The 16,915-nt window shown below is 49.9% G+C and overlaps 1 protein-coding gene across 2 annotated transcripts in view; it reads left to right on the top strand.

Annotated features, from left to right (window-relative positions):
* Window positions 1-16,915, top strand: part of ptpro (protein tyrosine phosphatase receptor type O) — a 102,993-nt gene that overhangs the window by 40,520 nt on the left and 45,558 nt on the right. For both annotated transcript variants that reach the window (XM_031815462.1, XM_031815461.1), the window contains exons 9-13: window positions 8,945-9,138; window positions 10,368-10,479; window positions 10,867-11,030; window positions 13,967-14,087; window positions 16,676-16,812. In XM_031815462.1, the coding sequence (XP_031671322.1) occupies window positions 8,945-9,138; window positions 10,368-10,479; window positions 10,867-11,030; window positions 13,967-14,087; window positions 16,676-16,812 (728 nt within the window). The remainder of the gene's footprint in view (window positions 1-8,944; window positions 9,139-10,367; window positions 10,480-10,866; window positions 11,031-13,966; window positions 14,088-16,675; window positions 16,813-16,915) is intronic.

Here is a 16,915-nt window from a genome sequence, read left to right as displayed (position 1 = left end):
TGGTCTCTCAGACACTATACTACCTGGGCTGGTCTCTAACCTGTTATTATAGACATGGTCTCAGACACTATACTACCTGGGCTGGTCTCTAACCTGTTATTATAGACATGGTCTCAGGCACTATACTACCTGGGCTGGTCTCTAACCTGTTATTATAGACATGGTCTCAGACACTTTACTACCTGGGCTGGTCTCTAACCTGTTATCATAGACATGGTCTCAGACACTATACTACCTCAAATCAAATCAAATCAAATCAAATGTATTTATATAGCCCTTCGTACATCAGCTGATATCTCAAAGTGCTGTACAGAAACCCAGCCTAAAACCCCAAACAGCAAGCAATGCAGGTGGAGAAGCACGGTGGCTAGGAAAAACTCCCTAGAAAGGCCAATACCTAGGAAGAAACCTAGAGAGGAACCAGGCTATGTGGGGTGGCCAGTCCTCTTCTGGCTGTGCCGGGTAGAGATTATAACAGAACATGGTCAAGATGTTCAATGTTCATAAATGACCAGCATGGTCGAATAATAATAAGGCAGAACAGTTGAAACTAGAGCAGCAGCACAGTCAGGTGGAAGTTGAAACTGGAGCAGCAGCATGGCCAGGTAGACTGGGGACAGCAAGGAGTCATCATGTCAGGTAGTCCTGGGGCATGGTCCTAGGGCTCAGGTCAGTTGAAACTGGAACAGCAGCATGGCCAGGTGGACTGGGGACAGCAAGGAGTCATCATGTCAGGTAGTCCTGGGGCATGGTCCTAGGGCTCAGGTCCTCCGAGAGAGAGAAAGAAAGAGAGAAGGAGAGAATTAGAGAACGCACACTTAGATTCACACAGGACACCGAATAGGACAGGAGAAGTACTCCAGATATAACAAACTGACCCCAGCCCCCCGACACATAAACTACTGCAGCATAAATACTGGAGGCTGAGACAGGAGGGGTCAGGAGACACTGTGGCCCCATCCGAGGACACCCCCGGACAGGGCCAAACAGGAAGGATATAACCCCACCCACTTTGCCAAAGCACAGCCCCCACACCACTAGAGGGATATCTTCAACCACCAACTTACCATCCTGAGACAAGGCTGAGTATAGCCCACAAAGATCTCCGCCACGGCACAACCCAAGGGGGGGGGGGGGGGGCGCCAACCCAGACAGGATGACCACAACAGTGAATCAACCCACTCAGGTGACGCACCCCCTCCAGGGACGGCATGAGAGAGCCCCAGCAAGCCAGTGACTCAGCCCCTGTAATAGGGTTAGAGGCAGAGAATCCCAGTGGAAAGAGGGGAACCGGCCAGGCAGAGACAGCAAGGGCGGTTCGTTGCTCCAGAGCCTTTCCGTTCACCTTCCCACTCCTGGGCCAGACTACACTCAATCATATGACCCACTGAAGAGATGAGTCTTCAGTAAAGACTTAAAGGTTGAGACCGAGTTTGCGTCTCTGACATGGGTAGGCAGACCGTTCCATAAAAATGGAGCTCTATAGGAGAAAGCCTTGCCTCCAGCTGTTTGCTTAGAAATTCTAGGGACAATTAGGAGGCCTGCGTCTTGTGACCGTAGCGTACGTATAGGTATGTACGGCAGGACCAAATCAGAGAGATAGGTAGGAGCAAGCCCATGTAATGCTTTGTAGGTTAGCAGTAAAACCTTGAAATCAGCCCTTGCTTTGACAGGAAGCCAGTGTAGAGAGGCTAGCACTGGAGTAATATGATCAAATTTTTTGGTTCTAGTCAGGATTCTAGCAGCCGTATTTAGCACTAACTGAAGTTTATTTAGTGCTTTATCCGGGTAGCCGGAAAATAGAGCATTGCAGTAGTCTAACCTAGAAGTGACAAAAGCATGGATTAATTTTTCTGCATCATTTTTGGACAGAAAGTTTCTGATTTTTGCAATGTTACGTAGATGGAAAAAAGCTGTCCTCGAAATAGTCTTGATATGTTCTTCAAAAGAGAGATCAGGGTCCAGAGTAACGCCGAGGTCCTTCACAGTTTTATTTGAGACGACTGTACAACCATTAAGATTAATTGTCAGATTCAACAGAAGATCTCTTTGTTTCTTGGGACCTAGAACAAGCATCTCTGTTTTGTCCGAGTTTAATAGTAGAAAGTTTGCAGCCATCCACTTCCTTATGTCTGAAACACATGCTTCTAGCGAGGGCAATTTTGGGGCTTCACCATGTTTCATTGAAATGTACAGCTGTGTGTCATCCGCATAGCAGTGAAAGTTTACATTATGTTTTCGAATAACATCCCCAAGAGGTAAAATATATAGTGAAAACAATAGTGGTCCTAAAACGGAACCTTGAGGAACACCGAAATTTACAGTTGATTTGTCAGAGGACAAACCATTCACAGAGACAAACTGATATCTTTCCGACAGATAAGATCTAAACCAGGCCAGAACATGTCCGTGTAGACCAATTTGGGTTTCCAATCTCTCCAAAAGAATGTGGTGATCGATGGTATCAAAAGCAGCACTAAGGTCTAGGAGCACGAGGACAGATGCAGAGCCTCGGTCCGATGCCATTAAAATGTCATTTACCACCTTCACAAGTGCCGTCTCAGTGCTATGATGGGGTCTAAAACCAGACTGAAGCATTTCGTATACATTGTTTGTCTTCAGGAAGGCAGTGAGTTGCTGCGCAACAGCCTTCTCTAAAATTTTTGAGAGGAATGGAAGATTCGATATAGGCCGATAGTTTTTTATATTTTCTGGGTCAAGGTTTGGCTTTTTCAAGAGAGGCTTTATTACTGCCACTTTTAGTGAGTTTGGTACACATCCAGTGGATAGAGAGCCGTTTATTATGTTCAACATAGGAGGGCCAAGCACAGGAAGCAGCTCTTTCAGTAGTTTAGTTGGAATAGGGTCCAGTATGCAGCTTGAAGGTTTAGAGGCCATGATTATTTTCATCATTGTGTCAAGAGATATAGTACTAAAACACTTGAGCGTCTCTCTTGATCCTAGGTCCTGGCAGAGTTGTGCAGACTCAGGACAACTGAGGTTTGGAGGAATACGCAGGTTTAAAGAGGAGTCCGTAATTTGCTTTCTAATAATCATAATCTTTTCCTCAAAGAAGTTCATGAATTTATCACTGCTAAAGTGAAAGTCATCCTCTCTTGGGGAATGCTGCTTTTTAGTTAGCTTTGCGACAGTATTAAAAAGGAATTTCGGATTGTTCTTATTTTCCTCAATTAAGTTAGAAAAATAGGATTATCGAGCAGCAGTAAGGGCTCTACGGTACTGCACGGTACCGTCCTTCCAAGCTAGTCGGAAGACTTCCAGTTTGGTGTGGCGCCATTTCCGTTCCAATTTTCTGGAAGCTTGCTTCAGAGCTCGGGTATTTTCTGTGTACCAGGGAGCTAGTTTCTTATGAGACATTTTTTTGTTTTTAGGGGTGCAACTGCATCTAGGGTATTGCGCAGGGTTAGATTGAGATCCTCAGTTAGGTGGTTAACTGATTTTTGTCCTCTGGCGTCCTTGGGTAGGCAGAGGGAGTCTGGAAGGGCATCAAGGAATCTTTGTGTTGTCTGTGAATTTATAGCACGACTTTTGATGTTCCTTGGTTGGGGTCTAAGCAGATTATTTGTTGCAATTGCAAACGTAATAAAATGGTGGTCCGATAGTCCAGGATTATGAGGAAAAACATTAAGATCCACCACATTTATTCCATGGGACAAAACTAGGTCCAGCGTATGACTGTGACAGTGAGTGGGTCCAGAGACATGTTGGACAAAACCCACTGAGTCGATGATGGCTCTGAAAGCCTTTTGGAGTGGGTCTGTGGACTTTTCCATGTGAATATTAAAGTCACCAAAGATTAGAATATTATCTGCTATGACTACAAGGTCCGATAGGAATTCAGGGAACTCAGTGAGAAACGCTGTATATGGCCCAGGAGGCCTGTAAACAGTAGCTATAAAAAGTGATTGAGTAGGCTGCATAGATTTCATGACTAGAAGCTCAAAAGACGAAAATGTCATTTTTTTTTTTGTAAATTGAAATTTGCCATCGTAAATGTTAGCAACACCTCCGCCTTTGCGGGATGCACGGGGGATATGGTCACTAGTGTAGCCAGGAGGTGAGGCCTCATTTAAAACAGTAAATTCATCAGGCTTAAGCCATGTTTCAGTCAGGCCAATCACATCAAGATTATGATCAGTGATTAGTTCATTGACTATAATTGCCTTTGAAGTAAGGGATCTAACATTAAGTAGCCCTATTTTGAGATGTGAGGTATCATGATCTCTTTCAGTAATGACAGGAATGGAGGTGGTCTTTATCCTAGTGAGATTGCTAAGGCGAACACCGCCATGTTTAGTTTTGCCCAACCTAGGTCGAGGCACAGACACGGTCTCAATGGTGATAGCTGAGCTGACTACACTGACTGTGCTAATGGCAGACTCCACTATGCTGGCAGGCTGGCTAACAGCCTGCTGCCTGGCCTGCACCCTATTTCATTGTGGAGCTAGAGGAGTTAGAGCCCTGTCTATGTTGGTAGATAAGATGAGAGCACCCCTCCAGCTAGGATGGAGTCCGTCACTCCTCAGCAGGTCAGGCTTGGTCCTGTTTGTGGGTGAGTCCCAGAAAGAGGGCCAATTATCTACAAATTCTAACTTTTGGGAGGGGCAGAAAACAGTTTTCAACCAGCGATTGAGTTGTGAGACTCTGCTGTAGAGCTCATCACTCCCCCTAACTGGGAGGGGGCCAGAGACAATTACTCGATGCCGACACATCTTTCTAGCTGATATGCACGCAGAAGCTATGTTGCGCTTAGTGATTTCTGACTGTTTCATCCTAACATCGTTGGTGCCGACGTGGATAACAATATCTCTATACTCTCTACACTCGCCAGTTTTAGCTTTAGCCAGCACCATCTTCAGATTAGCCTTAACGTCGGTAGCCCTGCCCCCGGGTAAACAGTGTATGATCGCTGGATGATTCGCTTTAAGTCTAATACTGCGGGTAATGGAGTCGCCAATGACTAGAGTTTTCAATTTGTCAGAGCTAATGGTGGCAAGCTTCGGCGTCTCAGACCCGGTAACGGGAGGAGTAGAGACCAGAGAAGAATCGGCCTCTGACTCCGACCCGCTGCTTAATGGGGAAAACCGGTTGAAAGTTTCTGTCGGCTGAATGAGCGACACCGGTTGAGCGTTCCTACAGCATTTCCTTCCAGAAACCGTGAGAAAGTTGTCCGGCTGCGGGGACTGTGCCAGGGGATTTACACTACTATCTGTACTTACTGGTGCCACAGACGCTATTTCATCCTTTCCTACACTGAAATTACCCTTGCCTAACGATTGCGTCTGAAGCTGGGCTTGCAGCACAGCTATCCTCGCCGTAAGCCGAGTACAGCGGCTGCAATTAGAAGTCATCATGTTAATGTTACTACTTAGCTTCGGCTGTTGGAGGTCCTGACGAATCGTGTCCAGATAAAGCGTCCGGAGTGAAAAAGTTGAGGAAAAAATAAATAAATATATGAACGGTAATTAAAAAGTGAAAACCGTAAAGTTGTCAGGTAGCAAAACAGGTTAGCAACAAAACGCACAGCAACTCGAAAACAAGCCTGCCAGCCTGGGCTGGTCTCTAACCTGTTATTATAGACATGGTCTCAGACACTATACTACTTGGGCTGGTCTCTAACCTGTTATCATAGACATGGTCTCTCAGACACTATACTACCTGGACTGGTCTCTAACCTGTTATCATAGACATGGTCTCTCAGACACTATACTACCTGGACTGGTCTCTAACCTGTTATTATAGACATGGTCTCAGACACTATACTAGCTGGGCTGGTCTCTAACCTGTTATTATAGACATGGTCTCAGACACTATACTACCTGGACTGGTCTCTAACCTGTTATTATAGACATGGTCTCAGACACTATACTACCTGGACTGGTCTCTAACCTGTTATTATAGACATGGTCTCTCAGACACTATACTACCTGGACTGGTCTCTAACCTGTTATTATAGACATGGTCTCAGACACTATACTAGCTGGGCTGGTCTCTAACCTGTTATTATAGACATGGTCTCTCAGACACTATACTACCTGGGCTGGTCTCTAACCTGTTATTATAGACATGGTCTCTCAAACACTATACTACCTGGGCTGGTCTCTAACCTGTTATTATAGACATGGTCTCAGACACTATACTACCTGGGCTGGTCTCTAACCTGTTATTATAGACATGGTCTCAGACACTATACTACCTGGGCTGGTCTCTAACCTGTTATTATAGACATGGTCTCAGACACTATACTACCTGGGCTGGTCTCTAACCTGTTATTATAGACATGGTCTCAGACACTATACTACCTGGACTGGTCTCTAACCTGTTATTATAGACATGGTCCCTCAGACACTATACTACCTGGGCTGGTCTCTAACCTGTTATTATAGACATGGTCTCAGACACTATACTACCTGGGCTGGTCTCTAACCTGTTATTATAGACATGGTCTCTCAGACACTATACTACCTGGGCTGGTCTTTAACCTGTTATTATAGACATGGTCTCTCAGACACTATACTACCTGGGCTGGTCTCTAACCTGTTATTATAGACATGGTCTCTCAGACACTATACTACCTGGGCTGGTCTCTAACCTGTTATCATTAGTCATCGGTGAGTCCCTCAGACACTATACTACCTGGGCTGGTCTCTAACCTGTTATTATAGACATGGTCTCAGACACTATACTACCTGGGCTGGTCTCTAACCTGTTATTATAGACATGGTCTCTCAGACACTATACTACCTGGGCTGGTCTCTAACCTGTTATTATAGACATGGTCTCTCAGACACTATACTACCTGGGCTGGTCTCTAACCTGTTATTATAGACATGGTCTCTCAGACACTATACTACCTGGGCTGGTCTCTAACCTGTTATTATAGACATGGTCTCTCAGACTCTATACTACCTGGGCTGGTCTCTAACCTGTTATTATAGACATGGTCTCAGACACTATACTACCTGGGCTGGTCTCTAACCTGTTATTATAGACATGGTCTCAGACACTATACTACCTGGGCTGGTCTCTAACCTGTTATTATAGACATGGTCTCAGACACTATACTACCTGGGCTGGTCTCTAACCTGTTATTATAGACATGGTCCCTCAGACACTATACTACCTGGGCTGGTCTCTAACCTGTTATTATAGACATGGTCTCAGACACTATACTACCTGGGCTGGTCTCTAACCTGTTATTATAGACATGGTCTCAGACACTATACTACCTGGGCTGGTCTCTAACCTGTTATTATAGACATGGTCTCTCAGACACTATACTACCTGGGCTGGTCTCTAACCTGTTATTATAGACATGGTCTCAGACACTATACTACCTGGGCTGGTCTCTAACCTGTTATTATAGACATGGTCTCAGACACTATACTACTAGTAGTGCACTACTTTAGACCAGGGTCCATAGGGGTAGTGCACTACTTTAGACCAGGGCCCATTGAGGTAGGTCACTACTGTAGACCCGGGCCCATAGGGGTAGGGCACTACTTTAGACCAGGGCCCATAGGGGTAGGGCACTACTTTAGACCAGGGCCCATAGGGGTAGGGCACTACTTTAGACCAGGGCCCATAGGGGTAGGGCACTACTTTAGACCAGGGCCCATAGGGGTAGGGCACTACTTTAGACCAGGGCCCATAGGGGTAGGGCACTACTTTAGACCAGGGCCCATAGGGGTAGGGCACTACTTTAGACCAGGACCCATAGGGGTAGGGCACTACTTTAGACCAGGGCCCATAGGGGTAGCGCTACTTTAGACCAGGGCCCATAGGGGTAGGGCACTACTTTAGACCAGGGCCCATAGGGGTAGTGCACTACTTTAGACCAGGGTCCATAGGGGTAGTGCACTACTTTAGACCAGGGCCCATAGGGGTAGGGCACTACTTTAGACCAGGGCCCATAGGGGTAGGGCACTACTTTAGACCAGGGCCCATAGGGGTAGGGCACTACTTTAGACCAGGGCCCATAGGGGTAGGGAACTACTTTAGACCAGGGCCCATAGGGGTAGGGCACTACTTTAGACCAGGGCCCATAGGGGTAGGGCACTACTTTAGACCAGGACCCATAGGGGTAGGGCACTACTTTAGACCAGGGCCCATAGGGGTAGGGCACTACTTTAGACCAGGGCCCATAGGGGTAGGGCACTACTTTAGACCAGGACCCATAGGGGTAGGTCACTACTGTAGACCAGGGCCCATAGGGGTAGGTCACTACTGTAGACCAGGGCCCATAGGGTTAGAGCACTACTTTAGACCAGGACCCATAGGGGTAGGTCACTACTGTAGACCAGGGCCCATAGGGGTAGGTCACTACTTTAGACCAGGACCCATAGGGGTAGGGCACTACTTTAGACCAGGGCCCATAGGGGTAGGGCACTACTTTAGACCAGGGCCCATAGGGGTAGGTCACTACTTTAGACCAGGACCCATAGGGGTAGGGCACTACTTTAGACCAGGGCCCATAGGGGTAGGTCACTACTTTAGACCAGGACCCATAGGGGTAGGGCACTACTGTAGACCAGGGCCCATAGGGGTAGGTCACTACTGTAGACCAGGGCCCATAGGGTTAGAGTACTACTTTAGACCAGGGCCCATAGGGGTAGGGCACTACTTTAGACCAGGGCCCATAGGGGTAGGTCACTACTGTAGACCAGGGCCCATAGGGTTAGAGCACTACTTTAGACCAGGACCCATAGGGGTAGGTCACTACTGTAGACCAGGGCCCATAGGGGTAGGGCACTACTTTAGACCAGGGCCCATAGGGAATAGTGTAATATTTGGAACACAGACCTTGTTAATCAAATCATGGATTGGCTGAATCAGCTTGTTGCTTCGGTTTTGAATTTAATCAGCTGTTTGTAGCCTGATGTTGGTTCTGATTGGCTGCCTGGTTTTGTCTGTCTGTCTCTAGAGCCAACGGGAGTGCGGGAGCTGGTGGTGTATTCTCTGAGCCCGACTGCAGTCATCCTGTCGTGGCAGAGACCGTACCACGTGGCATTCAGGAAGTACGTCCTGCAGACATTCTTCTTCAACCCTGTCACGCTGGCCTCCGAGTGGACCACGTACTACGAGATCGCTGCTACTGCCTCAGTCATCGCATCCGTGGTAACTAGTCCCGCCCTAACCCTGACCCAGCCAATCACCTGCCGCATGGCCTTAGCCAATCACCTATCTGCCTGTAGCAGGGTTGTAGCCAGACTGTTTTGTGGTGGTACTTTATGTTAGATGACGTGTGTCACTAGGCTCACCCCTCCTCTAGCTGTCTCTTCTCTCATCTCTCTCCCTCCCTACTCAAGAGAGACACAGATCTGTTGCTGGTCTGGTACTGTGGTTGTCCCCTGTTTTAACAGATCTCTCACTCCCTACTCCAGAGAGAGACAGATCTGTTGCTGGTCTGGTACTGTGGTTGTCCCCTGTTTTAACAGATCTCTCACTGCCTACTCCAGAGAGACACAGATCTGTTGCTGGTCTGGTACTGTGGTTGGCCCCTGTTTTAACAGATCTCTCCCTCCCTACTCTAGAGAGAGACATATCTGTTGCTGGTCTGGTACTGTGGTTGTTTTAGCAGACCCCTGTTTTAGCAGACAAGTCATGCTATGTTATTTTAGATCACATGACCCACTAGGCTCTGAGCATTGCTAACGTAACGTAGCAGGTGTAAAAGAAAGGCCTGAGAGGGATGCCTCACGTTCTGATCATGATGAGAAAACAATAACTGTCGGGTGGTTCTCTTCTGTATTTTTCAACCAATCCAGTAAGTGAGGAGGAGGAGTTAAATTGGATTGTCTGGAAACCACTTCAGAGAGTACGCTAGCATGTGTCCTAGCTAGTCTTGTTAATATAAACCACTTCAGAGAGTACGCTAGCATGTGTCCTAGCTAGCTGTGGTCTTGTTAGTTTCTCCGTCTCTCCTCCTCGCCCCTCCTCCTCTCCCTCTCTCCCTCTCCCCTCCTCCTCTCCCTCTCCCCTCCTCCTCTCCCTCTTCTCCTCTCCCTCTCTCCTCCTCTCCCTTCCCTCTCTCCCTCTCCCCTCCTCTCCCCTCCCTCTTCTCCTCTCCCTCTCTCCTCTTCTTCCTTCCCTCTCTCCCTCTCTCCTCCTCTCCCCTCCCTTCCATCTCTCCCTCTCTAGTCTTCTCCCTCTCTCCTCCTCTTCATCTCTCCTCCTCTTCATCTATCCTCTTCTCCCTCTCTCCTCCTCTCCCTCTCTCCTCCTCTTCATCTCTCCCTCTCTCCTCCTCTCCTCTCCCTTTCTCCTCTTCTCCCTCTCTCCTCTTCTCCCTCTCTCCTCCTCTCCCTCTCTCCTCCTCTTCATCTCTCCTCCTCTCCCTCCTCCAGAGAGTGACAGATCTGTTGCCGGCCTGGTACTACAACTTCCGTGTTACCATGGTGACGTGGGGCGATCCCCCTCTCAGCTGCTGTGACAGCTCTACTGTTAGCTTTGTTACAGGTACCACACACACACACACACACACACACACACACACACACACACACACACACACACACACACACACACACACACACCCAATGGCAACACACACACACACCACACACAAACCCACTCCATGGCACCACACGCACACACACCACACACAAACCCACACCATGGTACCACACACACCATGGCACCACACACACTATGGCACCACACACCCCATAGCACCACACACCCCATAGCATCACACACCCCATAGCACCACACACCCCATAGCACCACACACCCCATAGCACCACACACCCCATAGCACCACACACACTATGGCACCACACACCCCATAGCACCACACACACTATGGCACCACACACATCCTCATGTCCTCCTGCTCTGCCCCAGCTCCTGAGGCCCCCCACATCTCGTCAGTAGACTACAACCATGGGACTCTGTACGTCCGCTGGACCTACGGGGAACTCTTCATAGACATGTCCCACAGCAGGATGCTACACTGGCAGGTCACAGCTCACGGCAAGAAGGGATCCAAGAGGACTTACTCCACTGATGTGAGTCACTGACACCTCTACACCTCCAGACCTCCAGACCTTCACACCTCCACACCTCCACACCTCCATACCTCCAGACCTCCACACCTCCACACCTCCAGACCTCCAGACCTCCACACCTCCACACCTCCAGACCTCCAGACCTCCACACCTCCACACCTCCAGACCTCCAGACCTCCACACCTCCAGACCTCAACACCTCCAGACCTCCAGACCTCCACACCTCCAGACCTCAACACCTCCAGACCTCCACACCTCCACACCTTCACACCTCCACACCTCCATACCTCCACACCTCCACACCTCCACACCTCCACACCTCCACACCTTCACACCTCCACACCTTCACACCTCCACACCTCCACACCTCCATACCTCCACACCTAGCACACCTTCACACCTCCAGACCTCCATACCTCCAGACCTCCATACCTTCACACCTCCAGACCTCCAGACCTCCAGACCTCTACACCTCCACACCTCCACACCTCCAGACCTCCAGACCTCCACACCCCCACACCTCCATACCTCCATACCTCCAGACCTTCAGACCTCCAGACCTCCACACCTCCAGACCTCCAGACCTCCACACCTCCAGACCTCCACACCTCCAGACCTCCACACCTTCACACGTCCACACCTCCACACCTCCATACCTCCAGACCTCCATACCTCCACATCTCCACATCTCCAGACCTCCACACCTCCAGACCTCCATAACTCCACACCTCCATACCTCCACATCTCCCCTCCATACCTCCAGACCACACCTCCAGACCTCCACACCACACCACACCACACCACACCTCCAGACCTCCACACCTCCAGACCTCCATACCTCCACACCTCCACACCTCCACACCTCCATACCTCTATACCTCCAGATCTCCAGATCTCCAGACCTCCAGATCTCCAGACCTCCACACCCCCAGACCTCCATACCTCCCCACCTCCAGACCTCCACACCCCCAGACCTCCATACCTCCCCACCTCCAGACCTCCACACCCCCAGACCTCCATACCTCCCCACCTCCAGACCTCCACACCCCCAGACCTCCATACCTCTATACCTCCAGATCTCCAGACCTCCAGATCTCCAGACCTCCACACCCCCAGACCTCCATACCTCCCCACCTCCAGACCTCCACACCCCCAGACCTCCATACCTCCCCACCTCCAGACCTCCACACCCCCAGACCTCCATACCTCCCCACCTCCAGACCTCCACACCCCCAGACCTCCACACCCCCAGACCTCCACACCCCCAGACCTCCATACCTCCCCACCTCCAGACCTCCACACCCCCAGACCTCCATACCTCCCCACCTCCAGACCTCCACACCCCCAAACCTCCATACCTCCCCACCTCCAGACCTCCACACCCCCAGACCTCCATACCTCCCCACCTCCAGACCTCCACACCCCCAGACCTCCATACCTCCCCACCTCCAGACCTCCACACCCCCAGACCTCCATACCTCCCCACCTCCAGACCTCCACACCCCCCAGACCTCCATACCTCCCCACCTCCAGACCTCCACACCCCCAGACCTCCATACCTCCCCACCTCCAGACCTCCACACCCCCAGACCTCCATACCTCCCCACCTCCAGACCTCCACACCCCCAGACCTCCATACCTCCCCACCTCCAGACCTCCACACCCCCAGACCTCCATACCTCCCCACCTCCAGACCTCCACACCCCCAGACCTCCATACCTCCCCACCTCCAGACCTCCACACCCCCAGACCTCCATACCTCCCCACCTCCAGACCTCCACACCCCCAGACCTCCATACCTCCCCACCTCCAGACCTCCACACCCCCAGACCTCCATACCTCCCCACCTCCAGACCTCCACACCCCCAGACCTCCATACCTCCCCACCTCCAGACCTCCACACCCCCAGACCTCCATACCTCCCCACCTCCAGACCTCCACACCCCCAGACCTCCATACCTCCCTACCTCCAGACCTCCACACCCCCAGACCTCCATACCTCCCCACCTCCAGACCTCCACACCCCCATACCTCCCCACCTCCAGACCTCCACACCCCCCAGACCTCCACACCCCCAGACCTCCACACCCCCAGACCTCCACACCTCCAGACCTCCACACCTCCAGACCTCCAGACCTCCATACCTCCCCACCTCCAGACCTCCACACCCCCAGACCTTCTTAATACATTTGCAAACATTTCTAAAAAACTGTTTTTGCTTTGTCATTATGGGATATTCAGCCTCCTGAGGGTGTGATCTTGTCATATCAGTGTGTGTAGTGTTGTCCTGACAGTGTGTTATCCCTGTTCCCCCTGCAGGTCACCCGTAATGTGATGGGTGCCAGTCTGGCCCTGACAGTGTGTTATCCCTGTTCCCAGGTCACCCGTAATGTGATGGGTGCCAGTCTGGTCCTGACAGTGTGTGTTATCCCTGTTCCCAGGTCACCTGTAATGTGATGGGTGCCAGCCTGGCCCTGACAGTGTGTTATCCCTGTTCCCAGGTCACCCGTAATGTGATGGGTGTGTGTAGCGTTGTCCTGACAGTGTGTGTTATCCCTGTTCCCAGGTCACCCGTAATGTGATGGGTGCCAGTCTGGCCCTGACAGTGTGTTATCCCTGTTCCCAGGTCACCCGTAATGTGATGGGTGCCAGTCTGGCCCTGACAGTGTGTTATCCCTGTTCCCCCTGCAGGTCACCCGTAATGTGATGGATGCCAGTCTGGCCCTGACAGTGTGTTATCCCTGTTCCCAGGTCACCCGTAATGTGATGGGTGCCAGTCTGGCCCTGACAGTGTGTTATCCTTGTTCCCCCTGCAGGTCACCCGTAATGTGATGGGTGCCAGTCTGGCCCTGACAGTGTGTTATCCCTGTTCCCAGGTCACCCGTAATGTGATGGGTGCCAGTCTGGCCCTGACAGTGTGTTATCCCTGTTCCCAGGTCACCCGTAATGTGATGGGTGCCAGTCTGGCCCTGCCTCCAGGAGACATTTATAACCTGACTGTATCAGCCTGTACCGAAGGCAAACGCAACTCCTCTGTCCCCAACATCATTAAACTGGGTACGCACACACACACACACACACACACACACACACACACACACACACACACACACACACACACACACCACACACACACACACACACACACACACACACACACACACACACACCAGGGGGTCTCTGGGACATCTTGTCTCAAAGCAGCAACAAAAGGTTGTAGAGAAACAGAGGGAGAATGACATGAAAGAGCCAGAGAAGAGGATTGGAGAAGGAGCCTGGTTAACCCAATCCAGCTTCCAACATGGCATCACTTTTCACTTTGACATCTGTGTTCAATGACCAAATGGAGCCAAACGGACAAACTATCAGCTCCTCTGAGAAGCCACTGCAGTCACGGCCAAACGTTTGGAGAATGACACAAATATTCATTTTCACAAAGTCTGCTGCCTCAGTTTGTGTGATGGCAATTTGCATATACTCCAGAATGTCATGAAGAGTGATCAGAGGAATTGCAATTAACTGCAAAGTCCCTATTTGCCATGCAAATTAGCTGAATCCCCCCCCAAAAAAACATTTCCACTGCATTTCAGCCCTGCCACAAAAGGACCAGCTGACATCATGTCAGTGATTCTCTCGTTAACACAGGTGTGAGTATTGACGAGGACAAGGCTGGAGATCACTCTGTCATACTGATTGAGTTCGAATAACAGACTGGATGCTTCAAAAGGAGGGTGGTGCTTGGAATCACTGTTCTTCCTCTGTCAATCATGGTTACCTGCAAGGAAACACGTGCCGTCATCATTGCTTTGCACTAAACAGGCTTCACAGGCAAGGATATTGCTCCCAGTAAGATTGCACCTAAATGAACCATTTATCGGATCATCAAGAACTTTAAGGAGAGCGGTTCAATTGTTGTGAAGGCTTCAGGGCGCCCAAGAAAGTCCAGCAAGCGCCAGGACCGTCTCCTAAAGTTGATTCAGCTGTGGGATCGGTGCACCACCAGTACAGAGCTTGGTCAGGAATGGCAGCAGGCAGGTGTGAGTGCATCTGCACGCACAGTGAGGCGAAAACTTTTGGAGGATGGCCTGGTGTCAAGAAGGGCAGCAAAGAAGCCACTTCTCTCCAGGAAAAACATCAGGGACAGACTGATATTCTGCAAAAGGTACAGTGATTGGACTGCTGGGGACTGGGGTAAAGTCATTTTCTCTGATGAATCCCCTTTCCGATTGTTTGGGGCATCCGGAAATAAAGCTTGTCCGGAGAAGACAAGGTGAGCGCTACCATCAGTCCTGTGTCATGCCAACAGTAAAGCATCCTGAGACCATTCATGTGTGGGGTTGCTTCTCAGCCAAGGGAGTGGGCTCACTCACAATTTTGCCTAAGAACACAGCCATGAATAAAGAATGGTACCAACACACCTTCTGAGAGCAACTTCTCCCAACCATCCAGGAACAGTTTGGTGATGAACAATGCCTTTTCCAGCACGATGGAGCACCTTGCCATTAGGCAAAAGTGATAACTAAGTGGCTCTGGGAACAAAACATCAATATTTTGGGTCCATGGCCAGGAAACTTCTCAGACCTTAATCCCATTGAGAACTTGTGGTCAATCCTCTAGAGGTGGGTGGACAAACAAAAACCCACAAATTCTGACAAACTCCAAGCATTGATTATGCAAGAATGGGCTGCCATCAGTCAGGAAGAGGCCCAGAAGTTAATTGACAGCGTGCCAGGGCAGATTGCAAAGGTCTTGAAAAAGAGGGTCAACACTGCAAAATATTGACTCTTTGCATCAACTTCATGTAATTGTCAATAAAAGCCTTTGACACTTATGAAATGCTTGTAATTATACTTCAGTATCCCATAGTAACATCTGACAAAAATATCTAAAGACACTGAAGCAGCAAACTTCATGAAAATTAATATTTGTGTAATTCTCAAAACTTTTGGCCACGACTGTGTACTGGATGTTTGATGTCACAATAGCAGCTTATAACAGCACTGATTGAGGAAGTGAACCTGGGGTTGTGACACAGCCTGCCTTCTTTTCCACATCCCTCAGTAGTTCGGTCTAACTAGTAAACAAGGCAGTCTGGGACAACCACAGAGCTACAGTCTACCTGTGTCTGTGGACTAGAGGATAACAGTAGACAAGACAGTCCTACCTGTGTCTGTGGACTAGAGGATAACAGTAGACAAGACAGTCTGGGACGACCACAGAGCTACAGTCTACCCGTGTCTGTGGACTAGAGGATAACAGTAGACAAGACAGTCTGGGACGACAGCAGAGCTACAGTCTACCTGTGTCTGTGGACTAGAGGTTAACAGTAGACAAGACAGTCTGGGACGACTGCAGAGCTACAGTCTACCTGTGTCTGTGGACTAGAGGATAACAGTAGACAAGACAGTCTGGGACGACTGCAGAGCTACAGTCTACCTGTGTCTGTGGACTAGAGGATAACAGTAGAGAAGACAGTCCTACCTGTGTCTGTGGACTAGAGGATAACAGTAGACAAGACAGTCCTACCCGTGTCTGTGGACTAGAGGATAACAGTAGACAAGACAGTCTGGGACGACCACAGAGCTACAGTCTACCTGTGTCTGTGGAGGTTGACCCAGGCGTTTCTCCTGTTGTGTTTGTGACAGAGCCAGCCCCTCCGCGGTCCCTGTACGCGGTGAATGCCACCCACTCCTCAGTGACCCTGCTCTGGAGCGGGGAGGGAGTGGTTGACTTCTACCAGGTGCTCTGTAAACCCACCAACACCATCAACAAGGACCTCAAGGTAAGAGATGCTCTGTCATCTGTAATGATACCCTGTTCCTATGTCCTGTAGTACACTGCCAGACTGTAATGGTACCCTGTTCCCTATGTCCTGTAGTACACTG

The sequence above is a fragment of the Oncorhynchus kisutch genome, unplaced genomic scaffold, assembly GCF_002021735.2.
Source record: "Oncorhynchus kisutch isolate 150728-3 unplaced genomic scaffold, Okis_V2 Okis09a-Okis19a_hom, whole genome shotgun sequence".
Lineage (NCBI taxonomy): Eukaryota > Metazoa > Chordata > Actinopteri > Salmoniformes > Salmonidae > Oncorhynchus > Oncorhynchus kisutch.
This window is presented reverse-complemented; position numbering and strand designations above follow the sequence as displayed.